The sequence below is a fragment of the Danaus plexippus genome, chromosome 4 (genome assembly GCF_018135715.1).
Source record: "Danaus plexippus chromosome 4, MEX_DaPlex, whole genome shotgun sequence".
Lineage (NCBI taxonomy): Eukaryota > Metazoa > Arthropoda > Insecta > Lepidoptera > Nymphalidae > Danaus > Danaus plexippus.
The window spans coordinates 2,485,933-2,506,242 of NC_083538.1; the positions used below are offsets into that span (position 1 = coordinate 2,485,933).

The window sequence follows — 20,310 nt, forward strand, 5'->3', positions numbered from 1 at the left end:
TTTAGATATAGTTATTTGTTAAGTTATCGGTTTAGTATTTTTCGGATCAAAACTCGATCTTTTTTCGGAATGAGGACCAAAATTGCTTTCCCGAAGCACTCCGGGATTTGCTTCCTTGACTTGATTTTACCGTTTATATTTATGAGATATTTACGAACCGATGAACATTTTTTAAAGACTATATATGGGATACCATCGGGTCCCAGTGCAGATTTAGACGATTTTCTTTTCATCTGACTACTTATTTCCTCTAGCGTTGGTGGAATGCCATGAAAATCGATATGAGGAATTCAAAGTTTTTATTCGTTGGGATCCGTATATAGAGTTACACTTTTAGGTACTTCATATGTGCTCTTAAAATGGTCGTTCTTTGTTCGTTGGTCAAGAGAAGCTGTCCGTGTTCTTTCTCAAAAATGGTTTTCGAATATCCAAAAGGATTTTTATCAAAATCAACTTCCTGTGTTGCCCGGTCAAAATTATCGCGATATTCTGCGGTTTGCGTCGATATTCTTCGAATAAGTTTTAAAAATGACCTTATCGCCCTAGCTAGTTGATGGCTAAGGTGCTTAGGGTTTTAGCAAAACGAAGATTTTTTTATTAATTCGAGTTTTTTCCTCCTCATTTTTATCTTGAAAGAATTGTCTTTGTTTTTGCGAGTTTAATTCCTGCTTCGAGCCCGGATGCTCTAACAGGACCGCAAAATTATCATCGTTAAATTTCCAAGTCGATTATTTTATGTTTGGAATGCTAAGACGTGTCCGGATGTCAATGGACTCCTGGTAGTTTTCAGTTAATGATTGACCATGGGATACATGAGGGTCCACTCTATCCGAAGTGAAAGTTGAAGAACTTACCGACGATTGTCGTGCACCATTATGTGTTTTCAGATGTTTAATGTACCATACCCGTCTCTTGTAATTTTTCCCGCACGTAGGGCATTTCAAGTCCGTACTCGCCCCGTTTTCGCCATTTACATCGACCGATAGACAGATCTTTCGCCTCCCCTATTTGACTCTCCCAGGGGTATTTTTCTTAATCAGACTTTTAACTTATGTTATCATACAAAATTATGAAAAAGTTGTTTGGTTTATTCATACTTTTAATGCCTAAAACCAAGAAGCATTTGAGACATACGTATAAAAAAATAATATAGAATAAATTAAAATTTTATACATTTCAAATAATATAATTAAAGATTTATGAAATTCTCATATATTAAAACATAAAAAACATTTGGTTAAATAAAAAAAATATAAAAACGTTCATTTAGGAGGATAAATGACTTTATATTTAATAAGATCGCCGTAGCTTAATTACGTTTAGGCATTCCCTAGGGCAGGATCTTGGTACAGTTTCGTGTTACCTGTTAATTCGTAAAATATTGTGAAATTATGAACTTAGTCGAGCAAAAAATCACGAGGGAATAAATTCAACAGGTTTAATACAATAATTCAGAAGAATTAAAAGTTATTAACTTCATAACTCAATGTTTAAATCTTCTTTACTTGCATTTGCCTTATTTGTTAACGCCAAATAATGAATAATATTTTTTAACGCCTAATATTGAGTTTACCAATTTTTTTTTTCATTTCCGGCTTATCCAGATAATATATCGCCACCAGAAAAACAATGCAGAAATGCAACTAAGTTTTTTGAAGACTCATGTTTGAAATTATAAGACGTGAAAAATAGATCTTTCACATTTCCAGAACCTGGTTTGAGACAATAAATGGCATGACTTTCGAATTCGAGCTTTTTCAATTTTTTGCATTTTCGGAGAAGATTTAGTTAGAGAAGAATATTTTTTTAATTTTTATTTATTTTTTTAATAAAAGATAATTCAAATAAAGGTGAAAAGATAAGTATTTGTAGTTTAACAAATTACATCTTAAATGAAACTAGTGTTATTCGGATTTACTACGCGGATTTTCACATTCACACCTCGTCTGCCCGTGATCACGGTTGCTGCAAAGTAACCGAAACGTCGGGATTATGTAGTTTTTAAATAATAAAATCCGCGTAGTAAATCCGAATAACACTAGTTTCAATTAAATGAATACTCGCGAAAATCTTAGATCTCATTAAATTACATCTTATTTAGAACATAAAAGGATAAGTTTTCACAATATTTCGTGAAAAAAAAAGGAAAGGCAAATAATAAAAATCTACAAATTTTGGTTCTTGGATTTTTTCTCATAAAATTTGTGGTTATGTGAAAAAGTGTAAATACAAAAGTTTTAGATCTTTTTATTACCTAAAACTTTACTTTTTTCCATAGGACTTTTAGTTTTGCCGAACATAGCAATAAACAGTTTCTCTTTAAAAACTCACTTCCTGCCCCTTCCCGAACTCAGATAGCCGGTCAATTATTTTTTCCCTTCATTTTTATAATATTCTCCACCTTTTCCAAAGGTTTTTGTCCAACTATTATCTTTTTTTTTTCTTTTTATTATTTTTAAATACACCAAGAACTATAAAAAATAATATCCAAATTTGCTTAGCCATTTTTGCTTATTGGAAATATATAACTAATACTGTGTTATAACTACAAAAGGGAAAGAATATTGAAAGTGTGATCGTATAATTTCATCTGATTTATCAAAGGTTCAAGGAAACCTTAGCTTAAAGACATCTTAAAACTTAAAACCTCAAAAATTCTTAAATTCTCTTTATAAATAATCTGTAGACGGTGTTCACATTTCTTCGTAACTTAAGAAAATAGTTGATACCAAATGCCAGAAGTAGTTCCTAGCTACGAATTATTCAAACTTTTTAATATAGAAATAAATTGAAAGTTATATATTCGTCTCGTCCACAAAACTCACTGAAATTCACGTCATTAAAAACTTTGCATCGTCATCGAGACCCACATTTGTGACGACAAACAATAAAAAAAATCACATAAATATACAAGCTTTTAACTTCACATATTTTCACTTATTTTTCAATAAAAAAATATGTTTTTCATTTTAAGCGGGCTAAGACATAATCAACCGACCGAATCAAAAAGGAAAAGGTTATCAATTCGTCTGTTTTTTTTTTTATGTCAAAAGGGGCAAACGAGCAGACGGCTTACCTGATACTAGGGAGGTAGTACCGTCGCCCATGGACATCCACAAAAGAATTTTGCAGATGCGTTGCCACCTTTATTTGGGGAAGAGGAAGAGGCAAGGGTGGGAAAAGGGATAAGGCAACCGGCTCTCTCACTCATCGGACGAAATGCAGCCGTATAAGACTACTTCACGCCGATCTTCTGTGAGACGGTGGTACTTCCCCGGTCGAGCCATGTTCGAGCTTTAGTAATTTTACCACAGCTAGGCTCTACCACCTTTATGTTTGTTACCTCATAACTTTTTACTGAGTAAAGTGATTTTAATGATTTTTTTATTTGAAATCTGGTGCTTCCTGTTTGTTTCCATTTCAATTAGGTCCAGTTTTGACAGGGCCATGACAAAAACATAAAAGTCTAAAATTAGCATCAAGTACGTGTACGACAAATAAACGATTAAATTCGACGCCAACCAATGTCGTTTTATTTATTAATTATACAAATTGAGGAAAAAATAAAAATGTGTAGGCATGCATAATACACATTGAGTAATAGTATTCCTTAAGGTTTATTATGTTTGACCTTCATTATCGGAAGACAGATTTCGTAATCTTACTATTAACGGACTTCAAAAGAGGAGGAGGTTCCCATTACGTCCGAATCCTTTTTTTATGTATGTCCCCGATTTCTCTAATAGTGCTGGATCAACTTAAAATTTTATTTTTTTTATCTGAAAGATTACATCCCCCTAGTGGTCTTATGGTCACCAAGTCAGGTTAATATAATGGGATCATTTAAAAATTTGGGAAATCAAAAAAAAATTGGGATATCAATTCTTTAATTAAAAATGCGCTTTTGTGAAGTATTTCTACAGGTTTTCCAATTGCCTCTTAAAGACTTTGTGCTGTACTTCTTTCTCTATTACGCCTCAGACGTTCATTTTTGTCAATTTCAGACTAATGACTTTGAAATTTATTATACAAGGTGCACGTAAGGAAAGTCTCCCTACCGTGAAACAGCTACTCTATTCTTCGTACCTATTTTACATTTAGACTAGTTATATTTTTAAGTAATAATAATCGACTAAAAAAACCAAATAAAGGATCACAGGAATTAAAAACCAAAAAAATATATTTACACTTAGTAACTATTTTCTAACTTAACCTATCTACTGATAAATTCTAAATATTCTGAAGACAAAAGATCTTGAAGAAGGTTTCGATCAAGACTATATACAAACCGCACAAAAAAGTGAGCGAATTCTTTAGACCAAATAAGAGTACTATGTTATACCGAGTTTATATATATACAACAAGCGAATGTATACAAACTCGATTATGACTGTGGTTTGTCATACATTGAACAAACAAAGAGGAGAATCGGTACAGGGGTAAAGAAACATCTCAGACATTAAAAATCAGCAGTGTGTGAACACACAATGGACAAATCAGGCTATTACATTCAATTTGAAACCACAGGTCCTCGCTAGTGAGGACAGATACATACCAAGACTAATCCGCGAGGCTGTTAAAATTTAAAAAACATTCCACTTTCAATAGAGAAGATGGCTGGAATCAAGCCAAAACTAATGACCCCCTTATTATAAACATAAAATCCCATGTCTGTGACTACACCGCAATCCCTCGAAATACAGTTAGCGCATTATGCAGGCATCCAGAGAAGTACGTTTTATTTAGTTTTCATTAATATAAATATTTTTTTTTATATTTAACCCCCTTTTGAATTCGGTGCCTTGTACAGATTAGGGAACTGAACACTAATATATAACAGACTAGTAAATTAAAACGACCTACAAGTACCTAAACCTTAATTAACTCACACTTCTTATCATAAATTCGATAAATTAAAAAAAATAACAAGTAACTTAAACTGAATTTTGTTTATTGTTAACACAAGTAAGACACAAGATATACAAGCGAATATAATACGGTTTAGCTAACTACTGAAAAAGATTAACGTCATTTGGAGCAGTATTTCATAATACAGACAGCGAAATTTCGTCACCAATATTTGTATTAACTTGCAATTATTCTATACTAAGAAACATTAGCCGTACCGCTATAAACGTAAGGCACCGACTTCAAAGGGTGATCAATTACTAAGAAATTGCATCTATTTAGTTATACATTAAATTATATTATTGGAAAGTTAATAGAAATAGTGTTCGTTTATCTATATTAGGAGTTTTGGCAATTTTTGTGCACATATTAAGAATTTATTATTAGATAGGCAATGTTAAGAAATTGTATTTAAGTGTAGAATTATTTATTGCTTCTTAGTTTCTGTGTTCCTATTTCGGTTTTTTGAAGTCGGTTTTTTTTTACTTAAATATAATTTTGTAATGCATGGGATCCAATCGATGAGTTAACATCTTGCTTGTACGGTCAAGTATCTTGATTGAAACAAATGTTAATTAATATTTATTGTATTTTTAACGTATAAATAGCACAAATAAGAAAACTATAAATGAAAACAAAAGTGAATATACTTTTCACCATACATGGTGACAAAATTCCCATAATGAGATCTAAGATTTTCGCGAGTATTCATTTAAATGAAACTAGTATTATTCGGATTTACTACGCGGATTTTATTATTTAAAAACTACATAATCCCGACGTTTCGGTTACTTTGCAGCAACCGTGATCACGGGCAGACGAGGTGTTGACCCGTGATCAAGGTTGCTGCAAAGTAACCGAAACGTCGGGATTATGTAGTTTTTAAATAATAAAATCCGCGTAGTAAATCCGAATAATACTAGTTTCATTTAAAATTCCCATAAATTTTTTTATACATAATATTATCCATAGAGTTATCAAGTGAAAACACTAATAATATTTGTTTATTTAACAAGCTTGATAAAATTGCTGGTTATTGCGTACGTCTATAAATAACAAAAAAGATTTAAATGAATTAAATAGTAAGGACCTTATATCCTGCTCAAACATGTACCAGAAAACGATGCCGATAACAATACCTGCCATACAAAAATTCATTTACTGAAAATAATAATGTAAATTTGACGACATATTTGTATCTATTGATTATTAGATGGCTGAATCGAGGTTATGTATTTAAATATTTAAACAAATGGTAGGGAAACGCCCTGTACACCTTGACCATTTTATAGCCTTGGAACAAAATTTGTGTTCAGACAAAAATATCACTTACTTTAAGATGTATAGCTATCCGATAGATCATTGCCATGGCAACCATGCACCCTCATCTGAATCTCCCTATTTTATTGTTAAAATTATTGTATCTATCAGCAATATCTCAGACCAAATAAATAGGGAGGACCGCAGTAAAGACGACCCTCGTCTATGGGAGCCAAAGTTCATTGCTCTCCATATTATTGAAACTTCGCATACTTCTGATTTAACTGCACGTAACAATAATGATTTGATTAAAAAAAACTTTTTGACTTTTTAAAAATAATGAAATACGCTTAGTTATCCGAAAATATTAGTTTAATTTAAATGAATACTTGCGAAAATCTTAGATTTCATTAAGTTTTGACTTGGAAACTAAACTTACATTCCAGTATTTATTAGAGTTAACCAAAGACTTGCGACGTGTTACTGTAACTAAAATTAATCACTTTTGTATTTGTATCTATAAAAGCCAGCAACATAGTGTAAGTATAAAATTAATGTGGCGCAGCCTAATACCCATTGCAATATAATTTTAGAACAGTGATAAATCGTAGCCTTCTTTTCTTCCATTTTTTTTACCTATCCAAGTTATTCTAATAAACAAATATAATTCTGACTCTGTAGGCTTTCATTGAACTCAAGTAGTTCGCATCGCAAGTTTAATACCTATTTAACTTTAATGTTAAGTTTTTATGTTTGGTTTCCCTTGCAAAATTGTTACTTTACCAGTATTGAAGTAGACTTCGACTTCAATCACTTACTGCTAAACCTTAATTTTAGTTAAATCAAATTATTTAAAGAGAAGTATCATTTGGCCCACGTTTTCTCCTACAAAATGGTTTGTTAATTGTCTCCTAAATAAATGTATGTAATTTAAAAGTACTTGTGATCTGACTTCAATGGTGGAAGATTTTAATTTTTATTACATAATATAAAAATAAAATATTCATAATTTATAAATTACTCTCGATTTTCGCAATTAAAACTTTCGATGTGGTTTCGGTGGTATATCGCCATTTTCAAATCAAATCCATTGAAACAGCAATTTAATTTGCTTCAACAATTCATAACAAGATACTATTAATAGAACATAGTAATAATATGATATCTAGAATTTTCTTCATCACGTTTACAGATAACAATATTTATATTTTACCCGACGAGGTTTAGATTACTTTTCAGTAACTGTTATTACAGAATTCAATGTGACAGATGAAAGTGACAGTAATTTTTTGTTGATTTTTTTTTAATATACGTTTCATTCCTAATTGGTAAGTGTGACACTGATAAAGACCTCTTTATTTTAAAGAAATACAAAAAATATTCATTCAATGCTGGTTGTTTACTAGGAAATATAGGTATAGGTATAGGAATTTCAGAGAATGCAAGATAAAATTTTATTCCAATAAATATCGGCGAACATATTAAGCTTAACATTGAAATGGTAAATTGGTTGGTAAGTTCATATGGAAGAGTAAGAAAGTTTCTTAAGTTTCAGGCCTATAGACCTCTTGGGTTATACGAATTGGATACTTGAAAATTATATGCTATTAAAGTCGAGGAAAGATTTTGATTTAAATTTTGCTTCTAATTTTCAATTATATATTTATTCGTTTAATGATACGCGTGCTAGAAAGTTATGAGGTGATATATTCAAGGTAGGTGGTGATTGATAAAAAAATTTGTGAAATTGGTTCTGAAAACTTTTAATATAATAATTATGATTACGATTTTATATAAAACGTACTAAGCGATATAATCTCACCGAGGCTCTGACCACTGAACGTGTCCGAATATCCCTGTTTAAATATTAAATTCAGAGTTCAGTCATATAGCATATTTATGTATCAAATTAAAACTAGAGTAAAAGAGATATTAAAGTGAAATTGTATATTAATTGTACCTATACATGTATATAACAGTTTATTAAAATTTTAATGTCAAAGTACCTTTTGCGATACTGTTAACCCTCACTGTTTTTCATTTATGAAAATGGTTTATGACGCCAGTTATTCCAGAATGAATTTTTTTTTATAAGACGTTTGAAGGAACTAGATAAAATAATTTGTTAATTTTTTTATAATAATATTGCGGCTGTTATGAAAAAATTTCAGTAATAAGTTTGTTTTCAAAGTATTTTTTAAGTATATCACTAGAGATGTGTTTCCATTATTGTCTCAAAGTTTAAACGAATTAAATCACAGCATTCGTAAAGTATAACGAAAAATTTTTGAGGGGACTGTTTTTATCAGTTTTCATGTACGCAATATAATTATATATTTAAAAAATAATTGTTGTAGCTAATAAAAATCACTAATGAGTTTTAATATTTTTTTAGACAAACTTTTTTTTTACTGATTGCACGAAAGTATAATGTTATGTACCATATAATTATTACAAAAGTAGTTCTTATTATTATGTATTAAACAACTTGTTACGTGAAAATATATTATAATTTTCGATCGTAATTATTTTAGTTAATGCTAAAGCGACGATTTAATGAATGCTATAGAATCGTTATTTATTGTGTATATTGCGATAATTTAAGGGAAATTTTTGGTTCGTCAAAATATTAGAAATTCATGTTAAAACATCCGATAACAAACATAACAAATGCATTTGAGTTACTGAACAGGAGACTATTAAAGTTGCAAGTGACAGGGGCCCACTGTGACATTGAAACACGTGCTTTTCTATGTAGAGGTTCCATTGCATGATTTATCCGTTACGATGATAATGCATACGGAATCGACAGGAAAAATTTATCGAAATTGCACTCCAATAATTAAAGATGTACTATAAAATATCTACATTTTGTATTATTCTCAATTATTTCAATTCCATGACTATCACGAGAAAATTTAAAACTAACGTCAGAAATGGGTAAGCATTAAAAATAAAATTGGAGAAAAAGATAATAATATAGAACTACAGCATTAGAAATTAGTCTTAATGTAAAGTGTATGGTAGATTGAATTTTAATAAACAGGTTTCTAGTGTTAATAACATTATATAATATCTATATTGATACCGTTTGAAATACATCAATTTTGACTAAAACCTTTGAAACCAAAACTTTTAATGTGTCTGAGGCTTTTTTTGATTCGTGTCGTAACAACTTACATAAATAAAAACAATAAGTCCTATCAATGTAACTATTTACACACGTGGTAAAAGTTATTTATCATAATTTTCGTATTAAGAGATTTATAGTCGTTCCACACTGAGAACCCACTGCATATAGAATAATGAATATGTAACATGAAAGGAACACTAATATATTAAATCTATTGTGAATGAGATTCATTTTATAAAATAAGGGAACTCTAGTCCTACTGCCTGAATAAAATTATAATGAATATTCACATAGAGTGAGTGGTTTTGCTCTGGTAGCCGCTGAACATTTATTTTCTAAACCAGACGGCCGTAAATCTTATAAGTATTTAAAGAATAGCCGCGATTAAATCTAGTTTTCTATTAGTAAACCTCGTTTTCTATTAGTTTACGAATTCAGAATTCTGACGTTTCGGTTCCTTTTTAGCAGTCACGATAAAGGTCAGACGAAATGAAACTTTCATGCTAAAAACGTTTTCTCTAAATCAGATAATTGAAAGACTAGCAAAAGGAACAGAGCTTAGTATTCCTTCAGCGACTAATTTAATAATTTTATATGACAGTTACTCTATGTCTAAAGCCTTGAAACATGAACCGGTATATTTCAGGCGAATAAAACACCCAAAGCCTTTAGTATACAATGCATTTAATTGAAAATTGAGGAATTGATTTAATAGGGAATTACATTTTCCTACAGATTTCTTTACGATACTTGTTTTCTTTATGATATCTATTTACTTAAATAATAATTACTATTTTTAATATTGGATTATTTGATATAGTTATTCGTTCTTATTAAATATACGAATTTCATTTCCTTAAACATAATATTAAAAAATATAATTTTTGTATGATAAATTCAATAATATTTTAAGACTACATTTTAATTCATTAACTCATTATTATATAAAAACAAAAATATCCTGAAAAGTAAGCTTTATGAGAAAATGTGACTATAACACTCCTGGCTGTTGTTAAACAAGCAGTAAGGTGTTGGTGTGAAATATTTACCTACCTAAGAATAAATTTATTTAAATGCACTAGATGCTAGATGAAAATACGTACACAACAAGTTGTAATATCCTAGTTATATTTATTTGATGTGATTCAAGATTTTAGATAAAAGCTAAGTCACAATGTTAAAATAACCCTAAATATATCTTTAAATTATTACAAAACTCAATCAATGATCACGTTTCGAATTAGAGACAATAAAAGCTAAGTGTTCCCACTGAAATTAAAGTGAATTTTAAGCCCACGAATAAGGAGATAATAATTGTTATTAAACTGTTTTGAACGCTTTTGTTGACCGTAAGTTCGTTATGAAAGGACAGTAACGAATACTCGAAATTCCAATTCTTTTAAAAGGTAAGATAAAAACGGCGGAACACATGGCGTAGTATGAAGCAGTTGAAGAGGCCTTAACCCTTCAATCTCTAGTAACAAATATTAGTTTGCGTTATGAAACCTGTCATTATTCTTATGGATGATATAGGATTAACTTACCCAATTATTAATATAAACATAAGCCGTTGAGGAAGTTGAGGAGTTGGAATAAAATTACATTAGAAATATATTATTAGATATTTTTTATACCATCCATATTCATAGTCTTTTAACAGTTGCAGATAAAGATTGATTTAGAACTATTATACATTAAAAATGTTACTTTATTTAAAATTATATTGCAATATAGTCATATCAAGTTCACCGGAGTTTCAAGAGGTTGTTCTAATTATTGGGATAAAATCATGTGCCGTAAAGATTGTGTATTTCCTCCCTCGGAAACATAAGGAAAGCATGGATTTAGTTGTTTGGTTTAATACAATAAATACAGAGAAACGTGTATTACTAATATAAAAAGAACATTATAAAACTTCAATGGCGTCTGCTAGCACTAATTGATAAGAGAGTCTTTATAAGTCATGTACTAAATTAAAGACAGTTAAATTAACATTATGATAGAGTGCACTTGCTCTAAAGTGTACAGTATGAGTTAATATAATTTTACTCTCAATTATGGCCACTAATCCATTCAAATATCCATCGCTATGTTGATTATTCATCATTGACATAACTTTCTTAAATATGGCCATTATATGTATATTATGATATAGTGGCCATATTTAAAAAAGTTATGTTTATACGAGTATACATATATGTATATGCGCTTATTTAACTTTATATACTTTATTTATAATCCTCAGCTAAGCTGAGCAAACTACATTTTACGCGATGTACATATATTTAGAAACTATATTTTTGTTTTTTTGCTTAACATGTAAATGCTAAAAAGTTTACAGCGATTTATTTAAAAATTTGTGTAAATTTTGATTTATTCTTTAAGTATAACTTAAAAAATATGATCTTCATGAGACAGTAACGAAACTGATCGACATGCAATTTATATTGTAAATGTAAAACATGATAAATCAAATATTTTTTCACAGATTTTTACTTCTTGGTTGGAATGTTAATTTTCGTACCTAAATTTGCTGATAGTTTGTTTTAATTCTGTTCACAAAAACCTGAAATATTTTACAGGTTACTATTTTGTACCTTTTTACTTTGTAAGCTGCTTACGATGCGATATTTTGTTTAGATAAACTTTTAATTACAATAGCTTCTGTCTAAATCACCCAGGGTAGTTGCTGCCTCGATTATCTTTCAGTAGTATTAAAAAAACATTTGTGTTAAAGAAATGCTGTTAACAAATACAGCATCTATAACAACTTACATATGTCATTTGTTTTTCTTTGAAAATACTTCACAGAAGATATGAAAGACCTTTACATAAATATCGCTACGTTTATTATTTTGTGTACATTCGTAGAGTTTTAGGGTTTCAACTTTTAAATAACATGTGTGTTTCAGTCAAAACTAAATTTCACTTGATTCGAATTCAAAGAAGAGCTTTAACATTTTTAACATATTTGACATTATATATAATATTGACTTATTAGGTGACTAAAATTCAATTTTCTTATTGTTCAAAGAGGCGAGTTCGGTTTAGTGTAGAAAATAAAGGTCCGGAAACAGTGTGCTATTAATGAGAATGTTCTATTCTGGGAAATATAATCTGGGGTCAACTATGGATGGACACTGTTGCCATTTTCTACATTTATATAGTATAAGGCACAATTCTTTCACTTGTTCAATAGTTCTTGTTATATTGATATTTTCTCAACTCAGCATGAGATCCGATAACGTGTATTTCTAATTCTCTTACTACAATAAATGTTTCTACCACATTTTAATCTTAATGTAAAAGTATCAAGTTTGATAAAAATTTAAGATATATTTAATTGAATATTCCACAAAGCCAATGGAATTATTAAATAAGCCATATTTCTTTTTTTAATAGACATAATTACTTCTAAACGTCTTTCAAAAATTTAAAACTTCAGTCAATTACATAAAAATTATAAAACAAACTAAACCTTAATTCAAAGATATTTAATTTGATTAATAAAACGCCTCTACTACTTTTATTTTAACAATAAAACAATATCACAAAATTTTATTTCAACAAACTTCCATAGACTTAAAATCTAAAATACACCAGATTTATGTCTTTGGATAAAGTAGTGTGTATGGAATGGCTTTCTTAAAACCCTATGCAGTTGAAACTTAGTATCGATAGTATCTATTTAACTAAACATTTCAGATACGGGTATTAAGAAAGCTTTTGTATTTTAACTTAATAATCCCAAAATAGTAATAATACTATAAAATCAATAACAAAGTAGATATATACTTATCCATTTTAATTACTACCTGGGTGTTAAAATATATACCTAATAAAAAAATAACCACAATTAACGTGATAGCCAAAAAAAAATACCAATATTTATTTAAATCACTTATCAATACAAACAAATCACGCAAAGCACTTTTTCGAAAATATTTATGTTACACGGTTTATTGACATGATTGGAGCTGAGACCCACTTAGTGCCTTTTAATTAACACTACCACTGTAATGCTGTTGAGTTACGTAAAAAAATCAACGTAGGTAAAATACTATTTTATCATTTGCCGCTTTGCTCGCAGGATAAAATTGAGGTCACAATTGAAATTAAAGGCTCTCTGAACATCGAAAAAAGATGACACGCTAAGAAAATGAATAATCATATATCCTTAATAAAAATACAACCATTCAGAGTCGTGTAGCAAAGTGCTACAAGACCCGTGTGGCAGGTAACAACGTCAGTATGGCAAAAAGTGACATCCTGCGTTTACCTATTTACATGCCTGTCGTGGCGTTTATTGTCAAAATCGTCTTATGGCAGGCCCTTATATACCACGCCTAAAGTTTCCAGGCAGATCTGCTATTGTTAAGTTGACAAGTTCGAACCTCCGGACTGGAGGTTTAAAAGTATGTTTGCCACAATTGCATTGTATCTCATTTTGTGGAAAAGAAAAGGCCATGGACATTGTTGAAACTAGATCTGTCCTGTGGCCTTATCACAAATTTACATCGATTCACTAAATTTCAAATGTTTCCCGGTTTTTATTGATTAATCTTCATACATGATAGTATTAACACAGGCTTGTGAAGGAAAAACTGAAAACGATTCTTATGAAGAGCGGCGGTATAAGCTTGTGTCATTGTTCCCGGACTCCTTACAACGATGTCGTGTCGATTGACTCTACATAGAGATGATGAAATATTTTCTCGAAGCTGCAAGGATGTCCGTCCAACATCGAAACCAACAAACTTAAATTATCTTCGAAACATATTTCCGAAACTATTCAACAAAGCTTTAGAGAATATGTCTTAGACAATGGATTGCTCGCCATTTCGATATAAAGGACACCTTTTACTCACTTACCATTTACAAACAACATTTTTTTAATTGCTTAAACTCTCAGGACCTATAACAAATTCTGGACAGTCTGGCTAGTTCGTTTCAATAATATTTTTTCTTGTCTATTTAGACAAAATCAAAGTATAGTAAGGGAGTATATAATACCAACGAGCATGGTTAACGAGAATTGTTCTTGAATGGACTCTTCCACGAAATCATCTCTGAGAATCTTTACCTAGTTCAGATGTTCCCAGAAGCTTGTCACAATTTCAACAAAGATATAAAAAGAGTTTTATTATTTACTAGGGTGCGATTTAAAAACAAAAATTTTTCATCAATGCATCCTACCTGAAAGTCGCTCTATAACTGAAGTTCAAAGGCTACGTCTAAAAGAATCAGGCAAATGTTTTATCAAATTTATACCTCAACAATTTAATGAAGGAATAACTTCGATCTACATGCTGTGTATTATTTTACCGATTTCCGTCTTGTACCGATGAAATACAGACGGTTATTATAATTATTAATTATCAATGAAATTAATTCTTTAAGTTACTTTACAATATGTTTCAGCAATAATAATTAATTAAATATATTTTTTTAATCATTTAGCGTTTCACTGATATTCCCTAATTAGTTTCATATTTTTTACTTTACATCAATCAAGCAGAGTTTTCGAAAAATCTCTGATTATTTTGTTTACAATTCAAGTTTTTGCTCTCGGTTATTTACGCTAGTCTATTCGACGTCTTGTCAAAGTATCCCTATACAGTTAGCCTTAGAAGTTCAAGAATGTAGTTCACAAAATTTTTATTATTAAATTATTTTATATGATTGGCTGGTGTTCCTGTTAGTTAACATTTTTTATGATTCAGAGCAGAATTTCAGAAATTTTATAACAAACAGTATCATGTATTCGATCTTACTCTATCCTTCATTTCTAAAACATAGAATATTATTTTTGTTTGAGGACCAAGAGAGACGGTATCTATCTTATTATAATTTTTTTTTAGCCTTGTTTTTATCTATTCGGATTTTACTTTTAAGCCGGCTTGAAAAAGATTTAACAAACACTATAGAATTTATTTTTTGGACATGTTTAAATATCAAACAAAACATTTTTTTTTTATATTGACTTACAAATATGTACGTGGCTTTAACGTCCTTACATTATTGCTTTTTTGTACATCCCATAAAATTATCCTTAACGACCTTAAGGTTTACTGACAGAAAAGGAATTAAGTTCGTGTATTTTTTATACGTGGAAAATTTTATATACATAAATGGCGGGCAAAAAATAGAATATAAATATAAAGAAGTCATTATTAGTAACGAATTAATAAACGGATTATTTACAATACTGGAATAAATATAAGACCAATTTATTAAGGAATATTCCGTTAATTTCGTAAAAAAGTTAATAAATTTCATGCCTTTAGAGAAATATCTCTTAATTAATATTAAATATTGAAAAACTTATGCTGGTAAATATTCAATATATGTCAATTAAAATACTACGCCGTTTTTTCTCCACTCCGTAACAAAAGTTATAAATAACTTGTATTTGAAGTAAACAATGGTCAATGGCCTAGTCGTGTTTATTGTTTTATTAATCAGATAATATTAATTCATTTTGGGTATACATTTTCAACCTCTTAAAAGAGACTCTAGGAGAAAACTTCAAGAAGCAACAACAAAGTACAGTAAAAGACTAATTTTAGTCAAGGAGCTAAATGTAGACTATTTAGTTGCTGCAAGTACTTCTGTTAATAAGGAGCTGTCAAGTGCGAATATATTCATAGAAGCTGCATCTATTCGGAATCGTACAGCAGCTGGATGACGAAACAAAATCTTAATAGAATGATATTTTAGAAGCTACTGTTTAAGGTATTTGAATTATACATTACCAATTATTGAAAGTCTATATTAACGTTTCTATTATAGTTCCAACAAAAGTTAACAAAAAACATTTAAGAAAAACCAAATGTATATATATATATCTACAGAATGAATACTAATTGTTAATAAATTCTATAATTATTACTTAATGTGGTTTCTTTAATTTCTTAACGTTTTTTATTTTAGGAAACGAAAAGGAATTTCGAGCGTTTGGCACGGCATTTCTACAGTTATGTTAAATTATTAATTAAAACATCCTGTATATGAAAATTTTAATATTTCTATACTGTATTATCGAAGGTTATTAAGCAGTGTTTCCGTATAATAAGCACTTAGAATATCATAATGTTAATATGAGACGAGCAAAATTTCTTGCATTTTTAATGAAAATTGTATTGAAAATGAACGTGGAGAGTAAGTGGAAGTAGATATATATATGTAATTGAATAATAAGAAATCAATTTAAATAAACTTTTTAAGTACTACAATTACTTAGACAATCATAATTCCTGATGATTCCTCAATATATGTATTGTCACTAACTGTCATATAATAAATTATATATACAACAATTAAACTTTAAATGAGTAATGACGGTCGGGTACCAGTCGTTCGGCAAATTCTTGTTATTATAAATATACATATAGAAGTTAGTCTTCGGTTACTGTTATCGAAATACAAGTATATATCGGTACATTCCACCACGTGTTTAGATTTTTCGAGATTGAATAAACAAGTATCGGTTTGAATAAACAAGTATCGGTTAAGTATCGGTTTGAATAAACAAGTATCGGTTTGAATAATCGAGTATCGTTTTTTACTTCATTATGTTATTATTGACCCTGTTAAAATAGAAATTTACATTTAATCTAAGACTACAAAACACTAAATTACCTGTCGAGATGGAAGAATCTCTGGTAAATTTATATGGTAAACAGTGCTTCTTGTAAATTTTATTTAACAAATCGATGGTTGGATAGATTAAGGAATAGCTAAAATTTTCATTTTTTAATCACTGTAATGTTGTTTATTGAACATAATAATAAATGCTTTTATAATTTTAATGTATTCATTTAATGTTTACTAGTAACATAGTTTGAGGTTCACAAGCTTTAAGTATGTATTTGTTGTTATACAACGATGTTAAAAGAAATGTAACAGCCAATTGGTCTATGTTTTATGAAGCCGCCACATCGTTAATAGGAACACAGATTTTAAACAACCATATAACATAACAGATTTCGTAACTAAATAATTATAATCCACAGAATTTCTATCTCTCAAATAATCCTTTATACTAGCTTACTTTATTATGAAGGATTATTTTTTATTTAAGTCCTCCGATTAATAAAATATATTTTACATACATATCTGAATTATTATTTGGTATTACGTTGTGAATTATCATATAATTAGTAATAAATAGTGAAACAATTAAAATATATGAATCTTGATTTATTTAAAAATGAATCTTGTAACTTCTTATTTAAAGATTAAAATTAAAAATTCTTATTTCTTATATAAATATATTTAAAACGCGTCACTACAACATGTGATCATACCTTCTACTTAGGATTCAATAGTTACCGGGAACTCATTTTGTTTTATAAATTTTATAATAAAATAATTTTCTCTGGAGTTCTAATTGTCAATCTAAATCTGTTTATGTAATGATCGGGTTTTTATTAAAAATTGAAATAAAATTCACTGGAAATAATAAAACATCGTTTATCCTTGGAAAAATTGCGTTCTATGTTAAGTTACAAACGAAAAAAGAATATATAACTAATTAAGAATGACAATTTTAAAAATGTAAATATAATATTATAATAAATTAATTAATTACCTTGAATAAGATACAAAAATAAAAGTATCCGCGTGAAACGGCAAAAACTTTTATAAATCATATCAACAAATTTTTCTTCTAAAATATTCCGGCACTAGGCAACACTTTGGTGATCACTTTTCACTTTAACTTATTTACCAGGTTTTATTCCAGCGTCGTGTCACATTAAGCACTTCGTAGCTGTTCGTAGCTCGGAGCGATCACCGCGGAGGCGACCGCGGCGTAGCCGACAAAGAGGAAACTGGTTAAAATAGCTTGCGCGTAAATGCGACGCCTTAGTCAATTGCGTGACTGGAACACACATCCAGTGAAATGAGAAACTTCCAATGCTAGATCACAAACAGTGAAAAATACTTAATGGAAATACATACAAAAAAATATAAACACATTTTTTTTTTTTTTGTAAACCATTTTTTAAATGAATTAATATACTGAATGATTATTCTATATTATTTTCATGGTTTTTTTATTAAATTTTATTTCATTAGTTTTAAAGCACGGTTGAAGTTTCAAAGATAAAATTGTATAAAATATATCACAGCAGTAACATAATAAAAATATATAAAAAATATATATTTTTTTAAATGTTATATTTTAGGCTTTCATTCTGATTGATGTGATTGAAAAAACTAATGGTATGATTTATAATAATTGTTTATTTTAGGATTCCCTTTGCATTTGAAACAGTTTTTGTTTCGTTAGATATGAGAAAAACTATATTTTTTTTTATTTAAAAATTCACTTTGATTCGGAACATATGTATATGTGGACATTGTTTTATTAAAGCCATGTATACGAGAACTTTAATTGATTAATTTAATTAATTTAACATGTTTGCATATCAGTTTATACTGTGTTATAACAATAATACAAATATTTGCACAAGTAAAGAGGTTATATATAAGGTTATATTTTTTATCGTACTCCATGAATACTGAAAAACCTTTGAGATATCACAAGTCTTACATATATATAGAAAGAGACAGCAAATAAAGAAAATGGAAGAGATATAGAGTCTCTTGAAGAAGGCATAGCTTTTTATCATTTCATAACGTAGCTTCCAGTTTCTTTTTACACGCATAAGACTTTAGCCCTGAAAATAATAAGTAGAATTAATTTATATTCACGTTTCGATCACAACAATTGCCTCTTTAATGACTTTAAAAGCTACTTGACAATTTACTTCGTCTTTTTCCTACTATAAATTCTTAGGTATTTTCAATAGATAGATGATGAACCTCAATATGTAGGCAGTAGGATATATTATTTATAAACTAAATTCAACCCTTGCTTACATGGTTACCTGTGAAATTAAATCAATAATCCGGCGACACCATATGGCGGAATAATTTAACGTGCAATTTTACGTAATGGTTATCAAATGGGATTCGCCCGGGAGGTATACTGAAGACGTAATAATTTTTTTCCTAATTGCATATTTTCTCACACTTGGATATTTTTTGTGTACCACTATTATCTTATATTTGTTTACAATGAACCAAACTGAATTCATAGGAGGAAAAAGGAAGAACAGTCAAATTGAAAACCTCCAGTTTTACGAAGCCCTATAAAAGTGTAATATATTAATGAGATAAAATCATTAAAAATTACTCTCCAATCTATACATGTACCGTATTACGTAATTAACACGTCAATGAAGCTTTTTGCAAGATTAATATGCACATTAGCAACATCGACTAATTAAGTAACTTGATCTTATGTAACTATATATAATGTTGGAGACTGATGATCAGTTTCATTGATCAGATGAAATCAGTTTAATTAAATAGGTAAACTTATCTAGACGAGTAAATCTTATATCATTATCTTATATCTCACAACGAGAACCACATCAACCTATATAATGATTGAGATATAAGGTACATCCAGCAATCATACTAATAAAAACCTCTGACCAGAGACTAAAAATACCTTTAAAGAAATAGAAACTGTGTAGGATATAAACAGCTTTTATTTTAACACTCTCCTTATTGTGTAATTTTAGTCTTTTGAAACGTCTCTCAAAACCATGTGGATGTCTGAAAAATTTCATATACTCTGTATTACTGTTTTGACTGACGTCAAGCATTTTAAGAAAAGTGATCTTTAAGTTTATGTTACTCTTTTAAAGCAATAAAAAATATTAAAGATTAAAATGATATGATAAAATACAAGTTTTTGTTATTTTCAAAATAGAATCTGTCTAGTCCAAGTTACGATATTGTAAAATGTAACAAACACTTTTAAGACCAATATTTATAAAAAACATTCATGACGAAACCTTATAAATTTTTCATTAAAAAAAATGGTAAATAAGAGTATTTAAGTATTTAATAATCTTATGAAAAATAAAAATGCTTACATCGAGTGCATATGACGTCATTACAATATTTATAAATTATAATGGATATATTTA

General features: G+C 29.1%; 1 protein-coding gene across 1 annotated transcript in view; it reads right to left on the reverse strand.

The window, feature by feature from the left end:
- The window catches only part of LOC116768496 (uncharacterized), a 45,473-nt gene extending 27,350 nt beyond the window's left edge, over nucleotides 1–18,123 (reverse strand). Inside the window, exon 1 of the mRNA XM_061525691.1 lies at nucleotides 17,895–18,123. Within this exon, the coding sequence (XP_061381675.1) occupies nucleotides 17,895–17,955 (61 nt within the window). The 5' untranslated portion in view covers nucleotides 17,956–18,123. The remainder of the gene's footprint in view (nucleotides 1–17,894) is intronic.
- Between the last annotated feature and the right edge of the window lie 2,187 nt (nucleotides 18,124–20,310).